We start from the raw sequence: 26,283 nt of genomic DNA, 5'->3' as shown, positions 1-26,283 counted from the left end.
GCCCTTGTGCCAAATTCAGAATCTCTGAGGGTGAGGTCTAAGAATCTATTTTTACAATATTATCTCAATGATGTCGATGCAGAGTCAGATTTGAGACCACTGATCTAGTTTAGGCTCCCACCCAAAAATTAGAAATTCTTCCCAGTGGTCTGATTAAGCTCTAAGAGCAGAAATTTTAATGCTGCTGGCTTTTTACTTCAGCTTCCAGAATGACGCAGTGAATGTACTTTTGTCTATTCTTCCAGCCAAGTACACCTCAATCAAAAATCTGTTGCCGTCGAGTCCATTCCGACTCATAGCGACCCTGTAGGACAGAGCAGAACTTTCCCATACGGTTTCCAAGGAGCGCCTGGTGGATTCAAACTGTCAACCTTTTGGTTTGCAGCCATAGCTCTTAATCACTATGCCACCAGGGTTTCTCAAGTATACCTACTCCTTACTGAGTATCTCGTTATCCAACATTTTGCATTTATGACAACAGTAAAAAATTCTACTACCCGACTATTTTGTGCAATAATGGCAAACGTTTGGTAGTAATGAATGCGAAGGTGTGAGGTGAGAGTAACGCTGACTGTGAGGGTTAAGATTAAGTGTCAACCTGGCTGGGCCATGATTCTCAATGGTTTCGCAGTTACATAATAATGTAATCATCCTCTATTTTCACATAACGACCTGGTCTTTGGAATCGAACCATGTCTACAAGTGAGGAGTGAGTATAAGCTAAAACCTCTGGACATTAAAAAAAATAATAAGAGGACTCTGAAAGGTGGAGAGAAGACAAACAGGTTAGGAATCTTGACACCTGCAGAATACGGCGGTAACTTCCATGGGTTTTCTTCTGCCTCCTGTACCCCAGACTACATGCTAGAGAAATGCTAACCAGAGTGGACAAAAAAAAAACACCCCCAAAAGACTTGCTTTCTCTGACCAAAAGACCAAGCAAGTGGCAGCCTGAAAGACAGAAAACTTTTAGAAAGTAAGTTCTCTACTCCAACTGAACACCACAAAAAAAATTGTGGACCCCCCCCAAAAACCAGCAAAGGCCCCGTAGGGAACCCTCCCCAGGAGTAACTAAATGTCTCAAGTATCTGCCCCCTGACATGCATCCTGTGGTAAAGAGGTGACCCTTCTCCTCTCTGGCTGGAGTGGTATCAGAGGAGGCCTAGTGAAGAGAACATTCAAAACCATCCCCTCACTGGCCACCCAGAGTGTCAGCAGAAACCATTTGGGGAGCAGTAATGAGGCATCCCTGCTCCCAGCTAAGGTAGTATCAACTGAGGCCTAGTGGTAGCCTGAATTCCCTCCCGACCCAGCAGTAAGAAAGTACCATCCCCAAGTAAACCTAGGCCAAGTAGGGAAAATGGACTTCCATTAACAAGCATGAGGCAGTGCTCCCCTTTCCCAGCTGGAAAGATGTCAGAAGAAGCCCGCTATAAGAGAAGATCTGAGTAAGATCCAGAATCTCATAACATAATATTCAAAATATCCAGGTCTCAACCTAAAATCACTTGTCATGCAAAGAATCGGGAAAATCTCAATTTAACAGTAAAAACAAATGCCAACACTGAGATGACATAGATGTTAAAACTCTCTGACAGATTTCAAACTAGCCATCATAAAAATGCTTCAAAAAGCAATTATGAACATGCTTAAAACAATAAAAGTCTCAGCAAAAAAAATTAACGATATGAAGAATCAAATGTAAATTTTAGAACAAAAAAATAATAACCAAAATGAAAAAACTGAGCAGATGGGCTTAAAAATAGAAGAGGAGAGAGAAAAGAATAAATAAATACAGAACAAAAGATATTACTCAGTCTGAACCAAAAAAAAAAAAAGGGGGTAGGGAGGGCAGTCTCAAAGACCAAACAAAAAATCTGATATTTATTGTCACTGGATTCCAGAGAGAGAAGAGGGCAGTGCTAAAAAGAATTCAAATAATGGTGAAAAGTTCCCAAATTTGGGAAATACTATGTCTCAAAAGACATAAACCTACAGATTCTCAAGAAGGCGAGTGAATCCCAAACAAGATAAATCCAAAGAAACCACCTCAAGACACATCATAGTCAAACTTCTGAAAGCTAAAGACAGAAACAGAATCTTGAAAGCAACAAGACAAAAAGAACACGTTACCTGGAAGGGAAAAAAAAATTCCAGTGACAGTGGATTTCTCACCAGAAACCATGGCTGGCAGAATAAAGTGGCACAATGTTTTTCAAGTGTTGGAAGAAAAGAACTGTCAACTGAGAATCCTACAGTCAATGAAAATATCCTTCAGGAATGAAAGGGAAATCAAGATATTCTCAGATGAAGAAAAACTAAGGTAATTTTTCACTAGCAGGCCTACTTAAAAGAATGGTTAAACGAAATGATATAGGAAGGAATCTTGAAATATCAGGAGGGAAAAGGAGCAATGGAAAAAGCACAATGAGTAAATAAAATACTCTCCTCCTCTTGAGTCTAAGTTATGTTTGGTGGCCGAAGCAAAAATTGTAACGCTGACGTGGTTCCCAAGTGTAAAGAAAATATTTAAGAAAACTACATTATAAATGACAGAGAGTAAAGCAACACAAAAGGAAGCAAGGTTTCTGTACTCCACTTGAACTAGTAAAATGTTGACACCAGTGGACTGTGGTAAGTTATGCATGTGCATATGTAATGTAATGCCTAGAGCAACCACCAAAAAAGCTATACAGAGGAATACACTAAATACTACTACAGATAAATCAAAATGGAATTCTAAAAATATGTTCAAGTAACCTACAGGAAGGTGGGGGGGGACAAAAAATAAAATGCCAGACTTAATATAATTATAGATACGTTAAGGCTTAAACATAAATGGTCTAAATACATTAACTAAAAGGCAGATCGTCAGACTGAATAAAAATATATGACAAATATATGCCATCGACAAGAAACTCACCTCAACTATGATATACATAGAGCGAAAGTAAAAAGATAGAAAGGATACAGCATGTAAGCATTAAAGAATGCAGGAATGGCTACATTAGTATCAGATAAAGAAGACTTCAAAGCAAAGAAAATTACCAGGGACAAGAAAAGAGCATCACAAAATCATAGAAGACCCAAGCCACCAAGACAGCAATACCAAATGCATATGCATCAAACAACAGAACTGCAAAACATGACAGAACTGAAAAAAGAGACAAATCCACAATTATAATTGGAAACTTCAACACCTCTCTCTCGATAATTAATAAACGAGTAGACAGAATATCAACAAGGATGTAGAAGAACTCAACAACACCATCAACCAACAGGATCTAATTGACACAGAACATTCTACCCAACAGTAGAATACATATTCTTTTCAAGCTCTATGGAACATATACCAAAATAGGGCCATGAAACAACTCCCAAAAAATTTAAAACAACAAACCATACAGAGTGTATTCTCTGATCACAATGCAGTCAAACTAGGGATCAATTACAGAATGATAACAGGAAAATTTCCTAACATCTAGAAACTAAACAATACATTTCACATTTAAATTGTAGGATGCACATAAAGCAGTGGTAACAAAAAAATTTATAAAGCCAAATGCTTACAATAGAAATGAAGAAAAGTCTCAAAACAATATCTAAACTTCCATATTAAGAAACTGGTAAAATTAGTATAAATAAATAAATGAACAAAATAAAGCCAAGCCAAACAGAAGGCAAGAAATAATAAAGAGGAGAAATCTATAAAATTGAAAACAAAAAAAAAAGACACAAAAAGCTAATTATTTGAAAAGACCAATAAAATTGACAAACTGACAACAAAAAGGAAACAAAAATTACCAATTTCAATGAGAAAAGAGACAGCACTACAGACTGTGCAGATATTAAAAGGCTAATAAAAGCACACTACAGACAACTCTCTACACATAGATTTGACACTAGATGAAATGGACCAATTCACTGACTAAGAGAAACTACCACAACTCATCCGATATGAAATAGTTAACTTGAAGAACCCAATCATTACTAAGAAAATTGAACTTGCATTTTGAAATCTCCCTACAACTTCCAGGCCCAGTTGTTTTCACTTTGAGAATTCTATTAACCACTTAGATAAGAACTTAACATCAATTCTACACAATGTCTTCCATAAAACAGGAGATGAAACACTTCCCAATTCATTGTGTAAAGCCAGTATTAACCTGACACCAAAACCTGACAAAGACAGTAGTGCAAAAGAAAACTTCAGACCAATATCCCTCATGAATATAGACACAAAAATCCTTAACAAAATATCAGCAAGTAGGATTCAGCAACATATAAAAAAAATTATACACCATGACCAAGAGTGTTTATTCCAGGGATGCAAGGCTGGATCAATCTTTAAAAATCAATCAACGTAATCCATTACATTATACTAACAGGCTAAAGAAAAACAGTCACACGATCATACTGACACAGAAAAAGCATCTGACAAGATTGAACACCCATTCATGATAAAAACTCTCAGAAAACTCATAGTAGAGGAAACAGCCCTCAACTTAATATAGAACACCTACAAAAAACATACAGCTAATATGCTTACCGTATTTTTATGCAAATAATATGCACCTCCTGTGTTTGTTTGCTGGAAGTGCCCTCTACCGGCGAGGCACCCTCACAAGCGCTGCCATGCGAATCCTCTTCCACATGTTGCTGTAAAAAACAAAATCAGCACAGCACGCTTACGAAAATACCTTGTGGTAGGAGGGTGCAGCTGGCAAACACAGAAGGTGCACATTATCTGCGTAAAACATGGTAATGGTGAAAGACTTGATGTTTTCCCTTTAATACTGGTAACATGTAAAGGATGTTTGGTTTCACCACTGCTGTTCAACATAGGTACTGAAGTTTACCAGAAAGAAAAAGAAATAAAAGGCATAGAGTTCAGAAAGGAAAAAATAAAACTGTCTCTATTTGCAGATGAAACGATGGTCTATGTAGAAAAACCCAATGAATCTACAAAAAGAAAAAAAAAAGGCCTCCTAGGACGAATAAGCAGTTCAGTTATATTGCAGAATTCAAGATCAACATACAAAAATCAACTGTAGTTCTATATAGTAGCACTAAACATGTGGAAACAAAAATACAATACCTCCATCATTAAAAAAAAAAAACTTAGGTGTACATCTAACAAAACATGTACAGTTGTAGTATGCTGAAAACAACAAAATGCTAATGAAAGAAATCAAAGATCTAAATAAATGAGAGACATACCATGTTCATGGACTGGAAGACTCAACATAGTAAAGATGTTAATTCTCCCCCATTATGATATATACGTTTAACAAAATTCCAATCAAAACGCCAACAAGATTTTTTATAAATACAGACAAAACTGTTCTAAAATTCATATGGAAAGGCAAAGTAACTGGTTAAACAATTTTGGGGAAAAAAAATAAAGTAGGAGAAATTATTCTACCTGATCTGAAGTCTTATTATAGAATACAGTAATAAAGACTGTGTAATACTGGTGGAAGGATAAACATAGATCAATGAAATGGAATAGAAAACCCAGAAATAGTCCCACACAACTATGGCCAATAAACTTTGACAGAGGTGCAAAAGCAACTAAATGGAGGAAAGGATATTCTTTAAACAAATGGTGTTGGAGCAACTGGATATCTATAGGTAAAAAAAGAACCTCCACCTAAACCTCATATCTTACACAGAAGTTAAAATGGATCATACATTTAAATGTAAAACATTGTAACACTGCACTTTTTTAGAGGAAAACAGTAAAAAGTCTTTAGGATCTAGGGCTTGGTAAAGAGTTCTTAGAAATGACACCAAAAGTACCAACCATAGAGTATTTTAAAAAAAAAAAAAAACTGATAAATTAGACTTCATCAAAATTTAAGTTTTGCTCTGTGAAAGACCCTGTTAAGAAGATGAAAAGACAAACCACATATCTGACATACCCAAAACCCAGTGCCATCGAGTCAATTCCAACTCATAGCGACCCTATAGGACAGAGTAGAACTGCCCCAAAGAATTTCCAAGGAGCTCAGATTTAGAATATATTAAGAACTCTGAAACTCAAAAGTAAAAAAAAAACTAATCAAATTACAAAACGAGTAAAAGATATGAAGCGACATTACTGAAAAGGAAATACAGACAGCAAATAAGCACACAAAAAGATGTTCGACATCACTAGCCATCAGGCAAATGCAAATTAAGACCACGATGAGATAACACTACACACCTATCAGAACAGCTAAAATAAAAAATAGTGACAATACCAAATTCCGGCGAAGCTTCCCAGAAACTGGATCTCTCATACATTTCTGGTGGGAATGTAAAATGGCACGGCCCCTCTCGAAAATAGTTTGGCAGTTTCTTAAAAAACTAAACAAACTTAACTATACAAAACCAAACCAAACCCGGTGCCATCGAGTCGATCCCGACTCATAGCAATCCTATAGGACAGAGTAGAACTGCCCCACAGGGTTTCCAAGAATTGGCTGGTGGATTCCAACTGCCAACCTTTTGGTTAGCAGCTGAGCTCTTAACCGCTGTGCCACCAGGACATATGACCCAACAACTGCACTCCTAGGCATTTATCTCAGAGTAATGAAAATTTATATCCACACAAAAATCTGTAAACCACTTTCACAGCAACTTTATTTGTAACAGTCCAAAATTGTAAACAACCAAAATGTCCTACAATAGACAAACGCTAACCAACTGTGATACAGCCACACCATGGAGTACTACTCAGCAATAAGGGAGAACTACTGATACACACAACTTGAATGTTATCTCAAGAGCATTATGCTGAGTGAAAGATGCCAGTCCCAAAAGACCCCATATTGTATGACTCCATTTATATAACATTACGGAAATGACAAGCTTCATGTGATAAAATGACAGAGGACTATACACACATTGTAACAATGTTAATTTCCTGGATTTGAGCACCGGGAGAAGCTGGGTGAAGGGCAACTGGGACCTCCCTGCACTACCTTTAAACTTCCTGTGAATCTATTATTATTTCAAGATCAGAAGTTTTAAAAAAAAGTAAAAATGTACAAAGAAAAAAAAAAAAACACTAGGCTTTGCCCAAGAAAACACGAAATGTCCTGAAATTTACACCAAGAAACTGTTTAACTATCTCTCCAATTTGACAATCCAAAGTGTTCAGATGGCATCACACATAATCTTTCTAAATAATCAGGAAAAAATATATATATATTTCCATCAATATGTTAGAGCATGAGTTGGCAAATTACAGCTTGCGAGCCAACACCAGCCGTCTTCTTTTGTAAATAAAATTTTACTGAAATGCACAAAAACATACCAAAAAAAAAAAAAAAAAACCCTACTGGCTTTTAATATGGTTAATTTACAACATCAGATATCAGACTACAATGTCAGCACATAAGCCATACTTTTCATGTAATAAGAGCATGAAAACCAAAGCCACTGCTGTTGAGTCGAGTCTGACTCACAGCAATTCTATAGGACAGGGCAGAACCGCCCCACAGGGTTTTCAAGGAGCAGGTGATGGATTCGAACTGACGACCTTAGGTTTACGGCTGTAGCTCTTAACCACTGCACCACCGTGGCTCCAAGCAACACCCCCCCCCCCCAGCAAAAACAGATGCTATCAAGTTAATTCTGACTCATCGCAACGCCTGTGTGTCAGAGGAGAGCTGGGCTCCCCAGGATTTTCTGATTTCTGAACAGCAGACCACCAGGGCTTTCCTGTAAGGCGCCTTTGGATACAACTGAGCCTCAAACCTTTCAGTGAGCAGCCGAGTGCATCAACATTCGAACCACCCAGGGTCTCCTATCGGAGCATAAGGAACGGTAGTAAGTCACTGGGATGTTTTATGTGTAAAACAAGTTTCTAAATTTATCAAAATATCAGGACTTGCTGGGGGGGGAGCAACTTCCTATCTGCTATTTAACCAGTTGCATTAAAAACCTAACTCCCTACAAAGTTCCAACACACACACACACACACATACACACACACAATGGAAATACAGCTTAACAGCAGTTACTATACCTTGGAAAGTATCAAATCGCCTAACCATCGCACACAATCGACATAATTCCTATGTATGTCTCTGGTAGAAAAGTCAGGAAAGTGAATTTTCTGAGAAATAAATGGCCTGAAGAAAGAATGAAAATGTCAGAACTTAAGTACAGCAGAACCACTAATTTTCATTTTTAGACTTATATAACTTTGAAAAAATAAAATAGATGACTATTAATTTCTGTTTTCCTACATAATGAATACCTTCTTATTTGTTCACTGGGAGCTGAAGTCTCATTCCATTTCTGTTTCGTATTTTTTCCCGATTACTGGCTCTCACATTCAATTTTGTTTTTGTCTTATGAATTTTCATTTATAAAAATTGCCAACTTCCTGCCTGTTACTATACATAAACCCAAATTAATCACTTCAATTCTAGCTATCCTAACCAATGATAAGCAAAGACACTTGATTGCAGCAGAGAACGTTTCTCATAGAAAATAATACTAAGACATCTAATCAATCCTTTAAAACTACTCATTAATGGTCTATGAATATAAACATAACTAGAATATTTTAAATGACAGTCATCTTCCTAAGAACAATGAGACATCATTCCAAAGGTTAGAGGAGAGATAATTTCTGAAAATGACAACAGAAGTCTGACATTTATTAGCTCAGACTTTTCCCAAGTAACTAGTGCATTTGTTGTTTTCAGGCGCTGCTGAGCTGCTTCCAACTCATGGCAACCCCATGTGACAAAGCAGATCTGCCTCACAGGGTTTCCTAGGCTGTCATCTTTACAGGATCATATCACTAGAACCAAATTTTTTTTTCCAAGATATTTGTGAGAAAACAAGCTGCCACCAATTCTGGAGTTGGCTAATTAGTAATAAATCTAACATTTCTCATCAAATAAGTGACTCACTTTTTAATATTGAAATAACTGTAGAACTATGATATGACATGAATTATATAGCCGTGTCTTAGGCACCTGATATGTATGTACCCTTCCCACATATATAAAAATGATGTTGGGCTGAATGATCTCAAACAACTTTTTCAATTCAAATTCTGGGATCTTTTGTTTGTAAAACATTCAAATATTATTATTGATCTAAAATTTTAACTCTGCTTTAATTATGTTAATTGCTTTTTAGCCAAGTACATATTATAACCTTATGGCTAAACCCTGTTCAAGGAGAAAATGTAATTTCCTGTAAACTATGAAAGATGTGTATTTACTCCAAAGCTCTAGAAAAAAAAATGAAACAATAATTTTAATATGTTAGCCTGTTGGAATCGACTCGACGGCATTGAGTTGTTTTTTTTTTTTTGGCCTGTTTTAAAATAGAAATTTAAAAGTTATACTAATTTTTAGAGGCCACTGAGATCTAATGAATGTTAGTGCACTGAAATATTTACTGATGCTTATAAATTTAACTAAGAATCTGTTAACAATCTGGCTTGATAATCAGAAAATAAACTCTAGCTCTTTGCCAAAACAAAATACAAAATTAACATACACAGACATATGACATTTAATAGTGAAAGTGATGATAGCCTGGTAAGGTTCTGAAAAGATAGAGGGCAAAAAATATTATAAAAATGACAAAATTCCCCAACCCATATAATACCATGGAGCAAAGCTCTTCTTTTGAATTTTCTTTATTAGTTAATGAAGTGACTATCATTTAAAGGAAAAGCATATATTATGAATTAAAGAACCCCACTTTAAGTTGATTGGAAATTTCTACATTTATAGTTTAAAAGGCCAAGTATATACACACCTAATAAAAAGGTAAAATATGCTAATAAATTAAGATGAAAACTCAATTTAAAAGAGATTTAAATGACTGAACCACAAACATATCACATTAAAAATAAAGAACTTCCTTTTTAAATAGATTCGTTTCATGTTACGGTAGGAACCCTGGTGGCACAATGGTTAAGAACTTGGCTGCTAACCAAAAGGTCAGCAGTTCGACTCCACCAGCTGCTCTCTGGAAACCCTATGGGGGCAGTTCTACTCTGTCCTATAGAGTTGCTATGAGTCAGAATCGACTCAATGGCACATAACAACATGTTATGGGGACTAAATCTCGACGGCCATTGAAAGGGGCTTCTAAACTTAGTGTTGGAGGCTTATAGAACAATTTTGGAAGAAAGGAAAATACACCTATCCAACAGTGTATGAGAGGAAATTGTTTTAAATACCACGACTGTTACCTGTTAGTTTTATTTGGGTTATAATCATAGGATTCCTTGATTGCATTCATCATTCTCTTTGAATTAATCCTCCAAAGTTTAAGAGAGTGATCCATACCACAGGACATTATTTTTTCACCCAAAAGGTCATAATCCTGTATATAAAATAAAAATTTAAAATAAGTATATAAATTACAGTCCCAAATAACTATATCCAATTTTTACCTGATGTAAAATAGTCAAAACTATATTTAAACCACAATACTAACTACATTTTAGATTCCATCTATGTGGGCCATAAATCAGATTGTGTACTACTTCCAAGATGTAAGGTTTTCCCTTCAGCCAAAGATCAGACAGGTCTATAGCACCAACAATTACACACATAAGGGACATGCTTCATGGTTCCATCATGTATACAAGACTAATGGGCACACCAGCCCAAAAGCAAAGACAAGAAGGCAAGAAGGGACAGGAAAACTGTATGAATGGAAAAAGGGGACCTGGGGTGGAGACGAAGAGAGTTTTGACACATCTCCGGGCTGGCAACCAGTGTCACAAAACAATTTGTGTATTAACTGTTTAATGAGAAACTAATCTGCTACGTAACCTTTCACCTAAATCACAATCTAAACAACAACAACAAAAAAGTAAAGTTTTGAATCATTTGTATCTAGGTTCACCACCACCAAACAACATGAGCTTTTACAATATGGAAGCCAAGAAAATAAATTATTTTTAATTAATTAGTTTTATCTATTATATTATTTTTAAATATTTTGTATCATTTTGAAGGTAAATGGAATACTGATGTAAAATAATTTTTTTATGACACAAGAACCTGAAATTACATTGTTTCATATGCTGACTGTAACTCTTACTAACTTTATACAGGTAAAACCCAAAAAAATTATCTGAGGTTATGGTTCAAACAATCACCCTTGACTAAAATGTAAGAAGCCAATGAATGATCCCCTAACAAGAAAAGCTGGCCTCTTTAATCAGGTACTTTAAATTGTATTTCCTATTAAAACTCTAAAAATACTACAAAATCATCAAAATGACAAACATAACTATCAACTATGCCTTGTCTAACTCTGATAAAGCAATGAAATCATTATGTGTGTGTGAAACTGCAATGAGTCCTTAAACAATTTTTATCTGTACTTCTAAGTTAAAACATTTCCAAGAGTGACAGTGGTTTTAGAGTTCATTTTAAAAACGAATAAAGAAAAAACATCAAATAAACAAAATCACATATTTTAATATTTTTATTTGAAATATTTTTTAATAGGTACCTAAGAGACGATCTATTATAACCACCTTGCTTCATAAAGACACAGAGGCTCAGAGATGTTAAAACATCACATCCTTAAACAAAAAAAGAGGATTTCTTAAACAAAACATTAACAACCCAGAATTCTAAAAATGAAGTTGTCATTTCTCTTTGGCAGAGAAATGTAAAGTGATCAAAATCATAAAATTTTGTTCAATGACAGCTATTTAGCACAAGGCACATAATGGGTTAATGAATATCTCACATATTGTATCACTTTTTCTAGCAGTTACCTCCTGTAATACAGAAGCACACAATGTTTCCTGCTCTCATGTAAAGAAATAACATTGGAGGGCTCTATTTAAGGGAGATATTTTCATTACTAACCTAGATATTTTGTGTTAATCCAACCTTCGGGATTAATAATGGACACTATTTTATAAGAGCCTAGAAGCTTTTTTAGAAGCTTAGATGTTGACTGAATTCACACAAGTCTGGTTGCTGCTACTTCTCCTAATTACTCAGGACTGCCAACAGACAAGACATCCATAAAAGTCAGTAATTCTAATTTTGGAGTTCTTGATAAAGGATGGTAGGTTTGGCTCCTGTACACATAAAGGCAGGTGTAGAATACTACTTTAACTTTCAGAAGATTCAAGTTGATAAGGTATTATAAGGTAGGTATGATTCTCACAAAGGCATACAAACCCCAACCATAGGAATATTCAGTACCTCCAATTAAAATGCTACATGCTTCTTTTGTTGTGTGTATTCTAAGAACAACAAAAAATAATAAAAAAAAGTTTTTAAAGGAAAACTATAAAATAATGATTTTTTACAAGCAAAAAAACGTAAAGTACACACACAGCACACTCATTTATATAATAATTAAAATCTGTTGTTACCTGAGCAGGAAGCAAAACAACCAAATGAATAAATTCAGCCATCGGCTTGTTTAGTTACAGAGAATTATATGGCATCAATTTTGCTTTATTTTGACCTGATTTTCCTCCAAATAAAATTTGTTTCTGATCTTTTCAAGGCAATTTTCCATACAAAAGCCTCAAAATAAATAAATGCTAAACAAACAAAAACCAAGCCCGTTATCATCAAGTCGATTCCTACTCATAGCAACCCTACAGGACAGAGAAGAACTACTCCATAGGGCTTCCAAAGAGCAGCTGATGGATTTGAATGGCAGACCTTTTGGTTAGCAGCCAAGCTCTTAACCACTGCTCCACCACGGCTCCAAAATAAATGCTGTATGTTTCAAAATATAGTGCCTGTTTACAGAGTTTAATGAAAAAGAACTGAAGAGCATGGAAATCTCAAGCTATAAATGATTGTAAGGTAAGCTAAAATAATGTGAAAAACTGCAATCTGTCTAAAAACACTTGTACTATATCATTATAATAGATCAATATAAAGATAATATTTGATTATCTTTAAAGACAATCGAAATGATTATGTTTGTATAGCACCATGCCACCCCAAAGGAGCTGGAAACACGTTATCTGAAACTCAGTGTGAGCAAAATAAAACACTGGCTAAAAGCAGATAACTTACATTTTAACTTAAAATGAAATATGAAAAAGTTGCTTAAAGTTTAATTTTTTTCTTTGATAAGGGAGAAACAGGAAAACAAAAGTTAACTTTGTGATTTTAGATTAATAAAGGAAAGAAACAAGTTCGTAATACTCTTTCATGAGAATCTAGAAGCCAGTATAAAGTACAAGTAATTAAAAGACAAAAGAATAAAGAACTTTTATTTGCTTTAATCCTTCAGCTATATGATCGAAATTTTCTATGTCAGAAATAAATGAAATGTCTACCTGCTGAGCTATATAAAAACAAACCATATGCTTTCTATACGGAGAGTTCTACGGTGATTGTTCGGCTATGAAAACCTGAAGGTCTCTGCTTTTGACTTACAGCACTTAGAACTTCATCTCTGTGTCCTTCTACACCTCCAAATATTGCCACCAGAGTGTCCGTTTGGATATTCCATAATCGCAAAGCATGATCTAGTATGAAAACAAAAAAATTAACATTATCTTTTATCACTCATTATGGACTTTCAAAACCTCAAAGAAGTAAAAACTACAAAAGTGAGTTGGACTTACATTAAGTTACGTGCAGTAAAGACTAAAAACGGAATCCACATTACACGGTGACCTAAATATTTAGATCACATATAAAATTAAATAGGCAGGAGCTCCAACTTTCAGGATAAGTAATATTTATATGATCTTTGAAATAATTTTATTTAATTGATACTCTAATTTGATGGAGATACATTTTTGAGACCAGAAAACAAATACTTAGGGATTTAGTATAAATAAGCTTTTTACATTATGCCACAGAACAAGATACTAGCTTTCCCCTCCACTGTACTCACATTAACAAACTGAAGGGAACTGAGTAGATTTTATAAGATTTCTGCAATAAGCCCAAATTATGACTGAAAACTACATATATCATGACACAATTTTGTAGTATGGTAATCATCCTTTAAAAATTACATAGCTGTACTGAGTAAACTTTTTCCACTAAACATTAACACCAAAATAATGTACGATATTAACAAACGTTAAGAAATGCCATGCAGAGCATGAAACGACAACATCCATACTGTACCTGAATATTAACATACATAGGTAACACCAAGAGTCAGTAATATACTGTATCAGTTGTAGAAATTAACATTGCTATAAAAATGATTTCTTGGTTCCAACCCATTATTATTTATCACAATAAGTACTTCATTAAACTTCTATTCATCTTAAAACAGCTTTACTTATATAATTCACACACTTTAGACAATTTGTCCAATTAAAGGTGTACTATTCAGTGGTTTTTAGTATATTCACACAACTGTGCAACTGCAGCGCAGTGAATTACTTAATATGGCCCAGCCAGTCACAGTCTTTCTAACTCCCATCAAATGACTGGGTAGGACCATGCAAATGAGGTGCTTGCAGTCTACCAAGGGGAATGGATAGCTTTCTAATAATGTAAATACGGTACATGGTACCCTCATGGGAGTGGATCATACAAATAGGGACTATGGAGCCCTAATTCCAGGATTGGTCAGTTTTGCCATCTTGCTAGGCTTAAAGGGAGAGAGCAGCTGTAACATGGAAGACAACGAGAGATGGCAATGTTAGACGGCTGAGGTGGGGCTTACCCACCCCAACACCACGGAGTTTTAACACTTGCCTAAGAAGGCCCCCAGCAGAGGCTGAGGCAGAGGGCAAGAAGAGGCTCTCCTGATCAAAGAACTGTATCCTGAGTTATTTCTGATCCTGAATTATAACAATACTTCCCTAATAAACCAATTAACTATAAGTACAGTTCAGAAGTTCTGTGAGACGTTCCATTAAATTACCAAACCCAAAGATGGGAGGAGTGGTTAATGTTAGAGATGATGGAGTGGTGTAGCAGTTTGGAAAAGCTGGACATTTTAACACCTTTAACCTCTGCCTCATAGGAACCAGCTTTGTACTAATTCTTATAAAAGATATTATTCATTTAGCAACCATCACCACAATCAGTTTTAGAATATTTTCATCACCTCCAAAAGAAACTCTGTACCCGTTCCCTACCTGCTGCAACCTCCTATCTCTAGGCAACCACTAATCTACCTTGTCTCTATAGGCTTGCCTATTCTGACCATTTTATACCAATGGAACCACACCATATATGGCTTTTTACGTCCAACCCTTCCACTTACACTTTCAAGGTTCACCCATGTTGTAGCATATATCAGTACTTTATTCCTTTTTATTGCCAAATACTATTCTACAGTATGAAAATATGCCACATTTTGTTTATCCAAGTCAGCTGATGGAGATCTGAGGTAAGTCCACTGTTTGGCTGGTTAAAAATAATTCTGTGCATTATGCTCTTCTAAGATCTATACAGGATCAAATTCACAAACCCAAAAACCCAGTGCCGTCAAGTCGATTCCAACTCATAGCGACCCTATATGACAGAGTAGAACTACCCCATAGAGTTTCCAAGGAGCGCCTGGTGGATTCAAACTGCCGACCCTTTGGTTAGCAGCCGTAGCACTTAACCACTACGCCACCAGGGTTTCCATAAATTCACAAAAGCAACTCAAAACATGAGAAGAAGTTTAGGGAGCAGTGAGTTTATGTTAATGGGGGAGGAACAACTCAGAAAAGGAGGGTGAGAATGGCTGCATAACTCAAAGAATGTAATAAACGTCACTGAATTGTACATGTAGAAATGGTTGAATTGGTGTATATTTTAATGTTTTGCTGTGTATATTCTCAGCAGCAAAAAAAAAGGAACAATGCAATGCACATTTATGTACAAGTTTTTGTGTGGATATCTGTGGTAACTCTTAACAGTTAACTTTTTTTTTTATAGCCATCTTAGTAGGTGTGAAGTAGGATCTCAATGTGGTTTTAGTTTGCATTTTCCTAATGATTAAAGCTGCTAGCATCTTTTCATGCGCTCACTGGCCATTTTTATATCTTCTTTGGAGGAATGTCTATTCAGAACCTCTGCCTATTTTTTAATGGGGTTGTCTTTTCACTGTTGAGATCTAAGTGTTCTTTATTCATTCTGGATATAAGATTCTTATTAGATACATGATTCACAAATATTTTCTCTTCTTCTGTAGGTTGTCTTTTCACTTCATGATACCATTTGTAGCAAAATTCCTATTTAATCAGAAAAATTGATTAAAAAAAAATATGCTCTTAAAGCCCCAGGGCAGACTGATAATTCCCAAGGAAGTTTCTCTGCAAAGATGATATAAAGCCTTGAACTGTGAAAGCCTGAATTGGTATAAGATGGAAGTTCTCTGTGTTAACAATACAAAAAGTGAGGACAATAAAAGGAAGATGCTCTTCAGGGAGTTTTAAAAACAGGTTAGGACTAAGTGACTGGGGAATCGATTTAATGCCATTTTAAGGCATTCTACTCCACTAAGTTTATCAAGTGCAGCTATGTTATTTAACATATGGTGGATGGTTAAAAGTTGGTTTGGGCGATGAATAAATGAGTGCAGTGAACAAAATGAGTGTGGCAGAAATGCTCAAGTTTTCTCCAAAACCCAAAGAACAAAAAACTCTTAGTGATACACAGAGGAAGAACGGTAAAAAAATTGCTATATTTAAAACAGGTGAGGCATCATGGTCCGTGTCAATTGCAGAGGAATATCTGAGCCCAGTTTAAGATATCAAAGGAAGAGATAAGGTATTTCAACTGTTTTTAGAAGTGTTGAGTTCTCAACTGAAGCCTTGGTAGTTAAAGCGACACTCAGGCATTTTCAGAGAAGAGTTTTTAATTTGAGGAACTTTTAATCTGAGCAGTTGTGGAAAAGGGGGCTATAGGTTTTATAAGCCTAAGAAAAGAATAAAGTTGACCATAATAATAAAGAAGTAGAAATGTAAACAGAAAAGGGCCTTTACGAACAGAACAAATAAGAATAACCTAACTCATTCTCAAAAGCTGAAAAGTGATTAAGAATGATTAGAAGGCTTGTGTGAATCCAGAATAAACTTCTAGTGCCAATATATAGGCATAAAAAGCAATGCAATGCTTTGTCTTTAGAAGTTTAAGAAATATTTCAGAGTTGTACTGGAGAAGTGACCATTGTAAGGAATTCTATAGAAAATTCTTTTTAAAACAAAATCTGTTTTCATACAGAAAAGCAACCAGGGCTTCAAACAGGTTTATTTGGGTTCGAACCCCCACCGAGAATTTGCAGTTCCAACAAGTTCCCAGGAGATGCTAATGCTGATGACTAGGGACCAATTCTGAGAACCACTAGCAGAGGAGTGGCTCTCAGATTTTACCATACATAAGAGGCACCTGGGGGTCTTGTGGAACTGTGGACTCAGATTCAGCATACCTGGGGTGGAAGTGCAAGTTCTTACCAGGGGTTTGACCTGGAACAAACCGTTCTGAAGCCCTGAAAGCAACATAAGATTTTCAGATGCGTTCTTTATTACATGAATGGACAGAGTAAAGGTTATCTGGTAAGACGGTTTACAAAACTATCTTAAAAACTTTAATACAGTAAATAAGAAAGAAGAGTAACACATCTAGTCCTCAGCACCAATTTTATTTTTTACTTACCTCTAATATTAACAGTGCGTTCTATGGTTTCTCTCCCCAGTATCTGGTTGGGAGATGCTAACGTAGCCTGAGATTTTTCTACTAAAATTTACTGTTATAAAATTTTTTTCCCCTTTAACACTCTTTGTCCTTGCCAAATACATAGGACTAAAAAAATATTTGCTTCTCTTACCTTTACTTACTGACAAGAGAAGATTTGGATCTCTTGGGTGGAATTTCAGCTCATTGATAGCATTTCCATGGCCAACATAGTGCTACAATAAATACAAAACAATTCAAGTTTTATCTCAAAAATCAATAAACACCCTTTCAAAAGTCTTAAGAGAATGGAAAAATAGTTTCACTTGTAGCAGTGGTTCTCAACCTTGGCTGCACATTAAAATCACCCAACGAACAAAGGGAAAAAAAAGATGCTCAAGTCCCACCTGCAGATATTCTGATTTAATTGGATAGCTGAGGCTCAGGCACTGGAAGTTATAAAACAACCCCCTGGTGATTCTGATGTGCTGCCAGGGTTAATAACAGCCAATTTAAGGTGATTTGTAAAACTTTGTAACAAATTCCTAGGCTTCACATATAAGTTTATAACAAGGTGCCCTTCATTCTACACCCTCAGGTACGGGTGTGTTAGAAAATAGATCCATTCTCCTACTATTGTTCATTTAGAGCTTCTCAGACAAAGGCAAGGAAAAAGGGGCAAAGTGATTAACAAAGAAAATACTGCAAATGATAAATTTCCCCACTTTTTATTCTTTAATTTACCCAGTGTGACGTATGTCTCAAAAACACTGTCTAAACACATCCAAACTCCCTGAGGGACCAAATTACTGGGCTGAGGGCTGGGAACCATGGTCTCGGGGTACATCTAGCTCAACTGGCAAAACAGTTTATAAAGACAATGTTCTACATCCTACTTTGGTGAGTACTGTTTGGGGTCTTATAAAAGCTTGTGAGCGGCCATCTAAGATACTCTACTGGTCCCACCCCATAGAGCAAGGGAGAATGAAGAAAACCAAAGACACTAGGAAAAGATTAGTTCAAAGGACTAATGAATGAACCACAACTACCACATCCTCCACCAAACTGAGTGCAGTACAACTAGATGGTACCCGGCAAGCACCACTGACTGCTCTGACAGGGATCACAACAGAGGGTCCAGGACAGAGCTCGAGAAAAATGTAGAACAAAATACTAGCTCACAAAACCAGACCAAACTTACTGGTCTTACAGAGGCTGGAGAAACCTCAAGAGTATGGCACCCAGACACCTTTTAACTCAGTACCAAAGTCACTCCTGAGGTTTACCCTTCAGCCAAAGATTAGACAGGCCCATAAAACAAATGAAGACTAGATGGGCACACCAGCGCAAGGGCAAGGACAAGAAGGCAGGAGAGACAAAAAAGCTGGTAATGGGGGACCCAAGGTTGAGAAGTAGAGAGTGCTCACAAGTCGTTTGGTTGGCAACCAATGTCACAAAACAATATACGCATTAATTGTTTAATGAGAAGCTAATGTGCTCTGTAAACCTTCATCTAAAGTACAATAATTTTTTAAAAATGCAGTAGTAAATATACGTCCTCCAATTTAAAAAAAATGTCTAAAGAAAGCAATAAGCAAAGTAAAAATCAAATCAGAAGTTTTACAGACACTGATTTCACTGGTTTTAAATTCAACATGACAAGTTTTCACCACAAAAGAAGGGCATCTATAATTTAACCAAACCAAACCAAAAAACCCTCACCTTTATGCATTGCATCGTTATAGGATTAATTATCCTAATTATGCCTCTAGATCCAGCCACAGCCAGCAAAGGATGGCTTGTATTGCTATCGTATGTCCAGGCACAAGTATAAAAGTTTTCATCAGCCTAAGAAATGTCACGGTTAAGAAATTATAATTTGTTTTTGAAAAATACACACATCAATAACGATTACAATACAGTACAAGACTCCTTAATGATTACAATACAGTACAGAAGACTCCCAAGAACTGCTCAAGTTTTTAATATAAATGTTCTCACTTTGCCTTATATACCCAGACTTACACAATGCAAATCTACAGCAAACGAACAAAGAAAACTGCAGTCCTTCCGCTCAATTTTGATTACTATTTAGCTGTTTGTTTGTACTATTCAACTCTGTCTTAGAAGTACAAAAGCAGCCATACTTTATAAATGAATGAGCAGGGGTATGTTGTGCTAACAGTTCATTTACAAATATAGTCTGTAAAGTTTTCTGAACCCTAAATTCACTGCTGTCAATTCCGACTCATAGCAACCCTACTCTATCCCAATATTTCTGATTATGCATCTCTAAGTAATGATGAAGAACTATTCAGTTTCCACTCTTTCCTGTGTCTTTCCCAATATGGCTACACGTCACTTCTTTCCACACCTTCTACAATCTTGTTTGCTGGGTTTTTCAATTGCATCTGGAAGAAACATCTTAGCATAAAGTTTTTGATGCTCTGCCTAATCAATTTTTTTCTTCATAAACCAATGTTTTGCAATATCTTATTTCCTAAACTGTATGTTTACTCCACCTCCTCCCAAACCCCCCGTGTCAAGGCTTTGTTAATCAAATATTTGGTGTGACTGCCAGTGGCAGCTTCTGTCAACCCAAGTTCATCATTTTAAGCTCACTGAAATAATTCTAGGCAAAGACAAAGAAACAGGAACTTCTAGCTAATCATTGCTAACATTTTCTACCACTGGATCTCTAATGTTCATCTCCAACTATCCCATGATGGATTTCTACAGATCAGGAAAACTAGATAGGGAAGGAATAGTGCTGGTTAAAGTTAAGACAATACAACTTTAGGGAACTAATCAATTTACAAAAATTTCATTGTACTTATTGAAAGCCAATCTCTTTACTGAAGATATTAAAAAGCCAAAAAAAAAGATACATCAGCATCCACGTAAGATTGCAACAACCGGATTTCTCCTTGTGAGTGGCATTCATATAGGGTTACCTAATGAAAATGAAAATACAGTGAATTTTAAATGAAATCCAGAAACACACTCTTCTCAACTTTTGAACATATTTTAGTTACAAATATACTTTAAAGATATGACAGAAATATTGCCTTAAAACACCTCCTTTAAATTTAAGTCAATGGAAAGCCTGCTGTACTACATTAATATCCAGGGTATACGAAATATCGTACTAATAGTGGTTTGTTTCCAGTCTTTTAAACTGCTACCTCATCTAATATAATCACACCAGCTCTTCAAAACGAATAAAGTTGAAGATGTCAAAGGAAAGTATAACCACTTCCTAAAGCTGTTGTTTTTCATCTTTTAAATTGAAATCTTAATTAGCAAAGTATTTGGGTAGTTTTAGGTATTAATATATTAATTACACATAAGAAAATCTACAATCTATCTCATAATGAATTATTTTTTCATAAACACAGCTCACTGAATATTAAGTTTCTCATAAATAGTGGTCCTTCTCATTTGTCAATAATTCTATATGTTCATATAGAATTAAAGAATATACTACAATTTTATAACGCTAATTTTTAAAACTTCTTTACTTGTTCCTTATAGCTTATGTTAGCAATAGCCTGTTACTAAAATTTAATAAAAGTATATATGAATGCTATGAAAATCCTATAAATTATCTATCACTATTAAATTCATAAAATAATCTCCTTTACAATAATATTCTAAAAAAATATTCCTTATATGGCTTCTAACTGGTTATAATTTAAGTGGTAACTTTTACTTTTCTTTCTTTCTTTTAAAGAAAACCTAAGAGTAAAATTTTCTGTAATTCAATAAACTATATGACATCCTTTCATGTCATTAAAAAACTGTTATCTGACAGTAGAGTCTTTAAATTAGAAAGCCTAGAACACTACAGTAAGATTACTGGAGCACAAATTATACTAATTCTGGTAATATGGCAGAGTTAGTGAAGTATAATCTTATGTTTGTAGTGACGTCTTAAAAGTAGATTCAAATTAATTACTGGTAATGGACTATGTTCCCAACTAGGAAAAATAACCTCAATCTTTACTTGAAACTGTATCACTTTTTCTCTGAATTGTTACTTTCAAAGAATTTAGGGACTATACAACCATAAACAGCTTGCATATCATAACCTCTGTTTGGCTGAACGCCATATAAGGCTATTATCCCATGTTATCAACTTCAGTGATGTTTCAGTATTTCAGAATTTCAATGGCCTTTGTCAATTTTTTTTTTTTTTTCAAATAGTAAAAGCACCAAAGCTGTAAATGTAATTAAAACTGCCTTAAAGAATGTCTAGGAACAAAATACCTAAAGTTAAATTTTTCTTTTTAGAAAACAGAAAATAAGGATTTAGCCCAGAATGAAAGAATGAGTGTTATATGGTTCTCAAACTTTACGAAGCGAGATAAAAAAAGCTTAGAAATATGCTGACATGTAAAAACACTAAACTGAAAACTTATAAAGAAAACAGAACAAAAGAAAAATAAGTAACAGAAAATGTAGGAAACAAATAGTATGCATTAAAAATCATGTTCCTCTATTTCTCTAAGCACCTTGGAACAATTACTAAAGATTCATAAAATTTTACTTCATTAAAATAACAACTTACGGAACATCTCTCAGATTCATCCCTTATTCCTGTCCCTTGGGCAGGGGACAGAGGAAGTGATTTGTATTTGTTGTCAACCCGTATCCCGTTAGTCTGTTAGTTAATACTGCTGTATCAACTGATAAACAGAATGTTAGCTAGTCAAGACTTAACAAGTTTTCCCTGAAGTGGTTTCATTTTAATAGAAAACTTTATAACACTCCCTGGAAAGCTCTAGGGAACCTTCTCATTCATCACTCATTTTGAAGTGAATGTAATGAAATATATAAATCTTTGCAACCCAACTGTTCTGGTTTCACTACAAAATTAAATGGTTTCCTTAAGTTAAAACATGCCAGCATGGTCCTTTGCAAGATACTTTTCAAGGTACTTCTGGCTTCCTCAAAGAAAAAAAAAAAAAGCACCAGCAAACTCAAAGAAATGTTTATTGCAAACAGTTAAACCAACATCTTCAATATTATTTACATCCACTGGATTTAAGTTCAGTATTTATAGTCACTAGTTATGTTTATTACTTTTAAAAATCACAGACTTCATATCCTAGTTTAACGATAAGCAACTACTGAAATCCTTTCAAGAAAAAGAGCAAAGTAAATTCTTTCAACTACTCAAAATATTTATGAAGACAAATACAAAACCTATTTCATGAACAACTGGAAGTAGTATGTAAAAGATATACATGTTTAATCAGTCATGAATATTCTAATTTAACAATTTCTAGAATGCTTGACTTTAAGGAAAAAAAGATACTGTCAAATCAGCTATAGATAATTTACTTCAAAATCATTCCACTTCAATATTATATTAGGACCAGAGTCCCATAATCGGTCTAAATGCCAAACAGATCCCTTAACACTCACCCTGTTGCTTCCTACAGTTGCAAACACTAATGGATCTCCTTCTTTACTGTGCCAGTTAAACTGAACTCCAAATAATGGCTGGTTATGATCTTCCTAAGAAACAATCATGAAATAAAAATATATTTTAGAAATTAAAAAATGACAGTAAAGCAAAAGACAACTGACCTTCCCCCTTATAACTTTTTTCCAAAATATAAGACATGATGTTTATTATATATAAACTGACTTGTGACACAAAAATTAAAAAACATTTACTAGTCCAAGGCTTATGTTTTAAAATATTGGTGTATTAAAAAGTTTTATAAACAAGACTTAAATCACAGATTAGTTAACAACTACTTATCTATGAAAACACTGATAGTTTGTTTTTTATTTTCTTAAACCAGCTTTAGTCTTCTGAATCATAATAAATTGGATCATTTTGGTAGATGCACTGAATCTCTTAGGCCACAATTTATTTTTCAAAAACAGGAAATTAAAAAATGACCTTAAAGAGTTGACACAGTTTCTCTAGCATTCACTGAACTTTAGTAGGCTTAATATTTTCCTTGTAACCTGAAGCATATCAGATTCCACTCAAATTGCTGCTTTCCATTAATCTGGTAGAAACAATTTTAAATAACCTTAAATTTGGGTCTTAAAAGTAACTTCACAAAAACAATTACCAGGAGACTATATTGTTGTTACAAGGTGCTGCCACGTCAGTTCCGACTCATAGTGACCCTATGTACAACAACAGAACGGAACACTGCCCAGTCCTGTGCCACCCCTACAATTGCTGCTATATTTGAGCCCAAGCTATAAGGAGGTGTACAAAAAATAATTATTCACTTTCGTTCACAGAGGTTATTTTCCAACCTTAGCATTTTACTGGCAATTTCCTAGCATTTAATAGGGACTTTCATGTCCACGTTATGACACTGTTTTTACTTTTATAAAGCGAACAACTTTCATTTTCTATAACTTAAAAAGCCACAACTTCAGGCTTTTGAAGTTTTTTAAACGCCAGTTAAAAATACTTTCCAGATACAGTTCCTAAAAGTATTACACTAATAAAACTAATGAATACCCTTTTTTTTTTTAATATGCTGAGATTCATTTCTCTTTTTGTTCTTACCTGCTATCAGTAGCTCCTGACTCCAGACAACCCCATGCACAATGGAAGGGAAGTGCTGCCTGGACCTATGCTAGCAGCATGATCAGTCGTGGATCTGACCCTTGTGATTCCCAGGGCTTTATTAGTTGATTTTTTGGAAGTAGATAGCCAGGCCTTTCTTTCTAGTCTGTTTTAGTCTGGAAGCTGCACTTAAGCCTGTTTATCATCAGAGTAACTCGCAAGCCTCCAATGACAGACAGGTGGTGGCTTCGAATGAGATGCACTGGCTATAACGGAACCCAGATTTCTTGCCTGGAAGGCGAGAATTCTACTACTGAACCATCAATGCCTCCCCTCTTGCCTTTTAAGGAGATATAATTTGATACACTGAGCACCTAATTTTGCTACAGAGACAGGAAAATAATGCCTTAACTTCTTATGGTTTCCCAAGACTTACCCTAAAGTATATTTGGACATTTAGAAAAGGTTTCAACATAAATATATGTAAGGTAATATAACATACATTTTTATTCAGTATAGGAAAAACAAAAAAATCCCAAAATAAAAAAACAAAAAATACATGTAAATGAAAACATCTTAAATACATATGAGTTATCCCATTTACAAAGAAGACAAACAATTGAGGAAACAGTGATTTAAATCACCCCAATCCCTAGTTTGCCCGATACTAAATACTCGAAGTTTAAAAAAGGTACATTTTTTCTTTGAAAAAAATCACAAATATAGAAAAGAGTAAAAGTTACATAAGCAAAAAAAAAAAACTCCAAAACTCTAATTTTTAGATATTTTAAACTTAACAGAGTATCCTGAGTATAAAATGTTTACCACTGAGAAATAATTCTGAAGTCTAGTACTCTCGTGTTCACTGAATGCTTTTTGCACATACCTTGAGACTATTTACACATTTGAAAGAATATTTGCATTTTTTTGACTTCCATTTTCCCTTTCCCCAGCTTTTCCTTCCAGGTGCATTTGCTGTATTTGTAGGTGTATCAGGGCGCTCAGTGTTTGTACCACTTTCTATACTGACAGCATCATCCTGTAAGTAGTAAATAACGAAAAAATTACATGAAATAGCAATACTGTTCTTAGCAGGAAATGACTTTATTCTGGGTAGCTGCTGAATGATAAAATTCTACAAGAAATGGTAAAATTTATTACTGCCTCTAAATAAGGATAAAAAGCAATCTTAAAACTGCATGTTAAAACTTTTGTAGATATTTGATATCTCAACAAAAAATGTTAATCAGAATGATAATGATAACAGTAATACTGCCTTGAAATAATAAAGCACTCGTATGTGCCAACCACTTTAATACATTAGCTTATTTAATCTTTACAATTTTCCATAGAAGACAGTCCCCAGGTGGTTCAAATGGTTCGAACCCACCCAGGGCACCTTGGAAGACAGGCCTGAAGATCTCCCTTCCAGTGAATTCTGATGCAGAGCAACCATAGAGGACAGAGTAGAACTGCTCCATGGGGCTTCCAAGGCTATAATCTTCACTGAAGCAGATCATCAGGTCTTTTCTCTTCAAGAGAAGCTGGTGAGTTTGAACTGCTGACTTTTCTTTTGATTAGCACTTGAGCACTTAACCATTGCAACACCAGGGCTCCTTTTACCTTAAGGCAGTAGTTCCTAAATTCAATCCATAGAAAGCCTTTTTTCGTGAATTGCTATTAACATCTATGAAAACAGTCTGAAACACATTTCTTTAGGGTCTATTTCCAAATTATTGCTTCCTCACAGTGGCTTTATATTATAGAGGTTAAAATTAACTGGAGTTTACGGTCAATTGCCGTAACATAACCCATAAAGACATTGCTCTACATCCTAGTTTGGTGAGTCACGTCTGGGGTCGCTTTGAGGGACTGAGTAACCGTGATGATAGTTTCGAGTGACATTTAGGTCAACTGGCATAAATCCAAAAACTCAAACCCACTGCCGTTGAGTTGATTCCTATTCATAAGAAAGCCTATAGGACAGAGTAGAACTGCTCCATAGGGTTTCCAAGGAGCAGCTGGTAGATTTGAACTGCTGACATTTTGGTCAACAGCCAAGCTCTTAAACACTGAGCCATCAGAGTTCCCAATTGGCATAACATAGTTCATAAAGAAAATACTCTACACCCC

At 35.2% G+C, this 26,283-nt stretch overlaps 1 protein-coding gene and 1 long non-coding RNA gene across 3 annotated transcripts in view; one reads left to right on the top strand and one right to left on the bottom strand.

Annotated features, from left to right (window-relative positions):
* Positions 1–13,409, top strand: part of LOC111752970 (uncharacterized) — a 52,551-nt gene extending 39,142 nt beyond the window's left edge. Inside the window, exons 3-4 of the long non-coding RNA XR_010322502.1 lie at positions 11,090–11,200; positions 12,514–13,409. This is a non-coding gene — a long non-coding RNA (uncharacterized LOC111752970). The remainder of the gene's footprint in view (positions 1–11,089; positions 11,201–12,513) is intronic.
* EED (embryonic ectoderm development) overlaps positions 1–26,283 on the bottom strand; it is a 40,689-nt gene that overhangs the window by 4,507 nt on the left and 9,899 nt on the right. Inside the window, exons 2-10 of one of the 2 annotated variants that reach the window (XM_064288805.1) lie at positions 25,037–25,189; positions 23,034–23,126; positions 20,492–20,557; positions 19,326–19,451; positions 17,758–17,839; positions 13,404–13,495; positions 10,217–10,350; positions 8,018–8,123; positions 6,246–6,320 (exon numbers count right to left, since the gene is read on the bottom strand). In XM_064288805.1, coding sequence (XP_064144875.1) covers positions 6,246–6,320; positions 8,018–8,123; positions 10,217–10,350; positions 13,404–13,495; positions 17,758–17,839; positions 19,326–19,451; positions 20,492–20,557; positions 23,034–23,126; positions 25,037–25,189 — 927 coding nt within the window. The remainder of the gene's footprint in view (positions 1–6,245; positions 6,321–8,017; positions 8,124–10,216; positions 10,351–13,403; positions 13,496–17,757; positions 17,840–19,325; positions 19,452–20,491; positions 20,558–23,033; positions 23,127–25,036; positions 25,190–26,283) is intronic. The other variant, XM_064288804.1, reaches the window with a different exon arrangement.

Source organism: Loxodonta africana, chromosome 7 (assembly GCF_030014295.1).
Source record: "Loxodonta africana isolate mLoxAfr1 chromosome 7, mLoxAfr1.hap2, whole genome shotgun sequence".
Lineage (NCBI taxonomy): Eukaryota > Metazoa > Chordata > Mammalia > Proboscidea > Elephantidae > Loxodonta > Loxodonta africana.
This window is presented reverse-complemented; position numbering and strand designations above follow the sequence as displayed.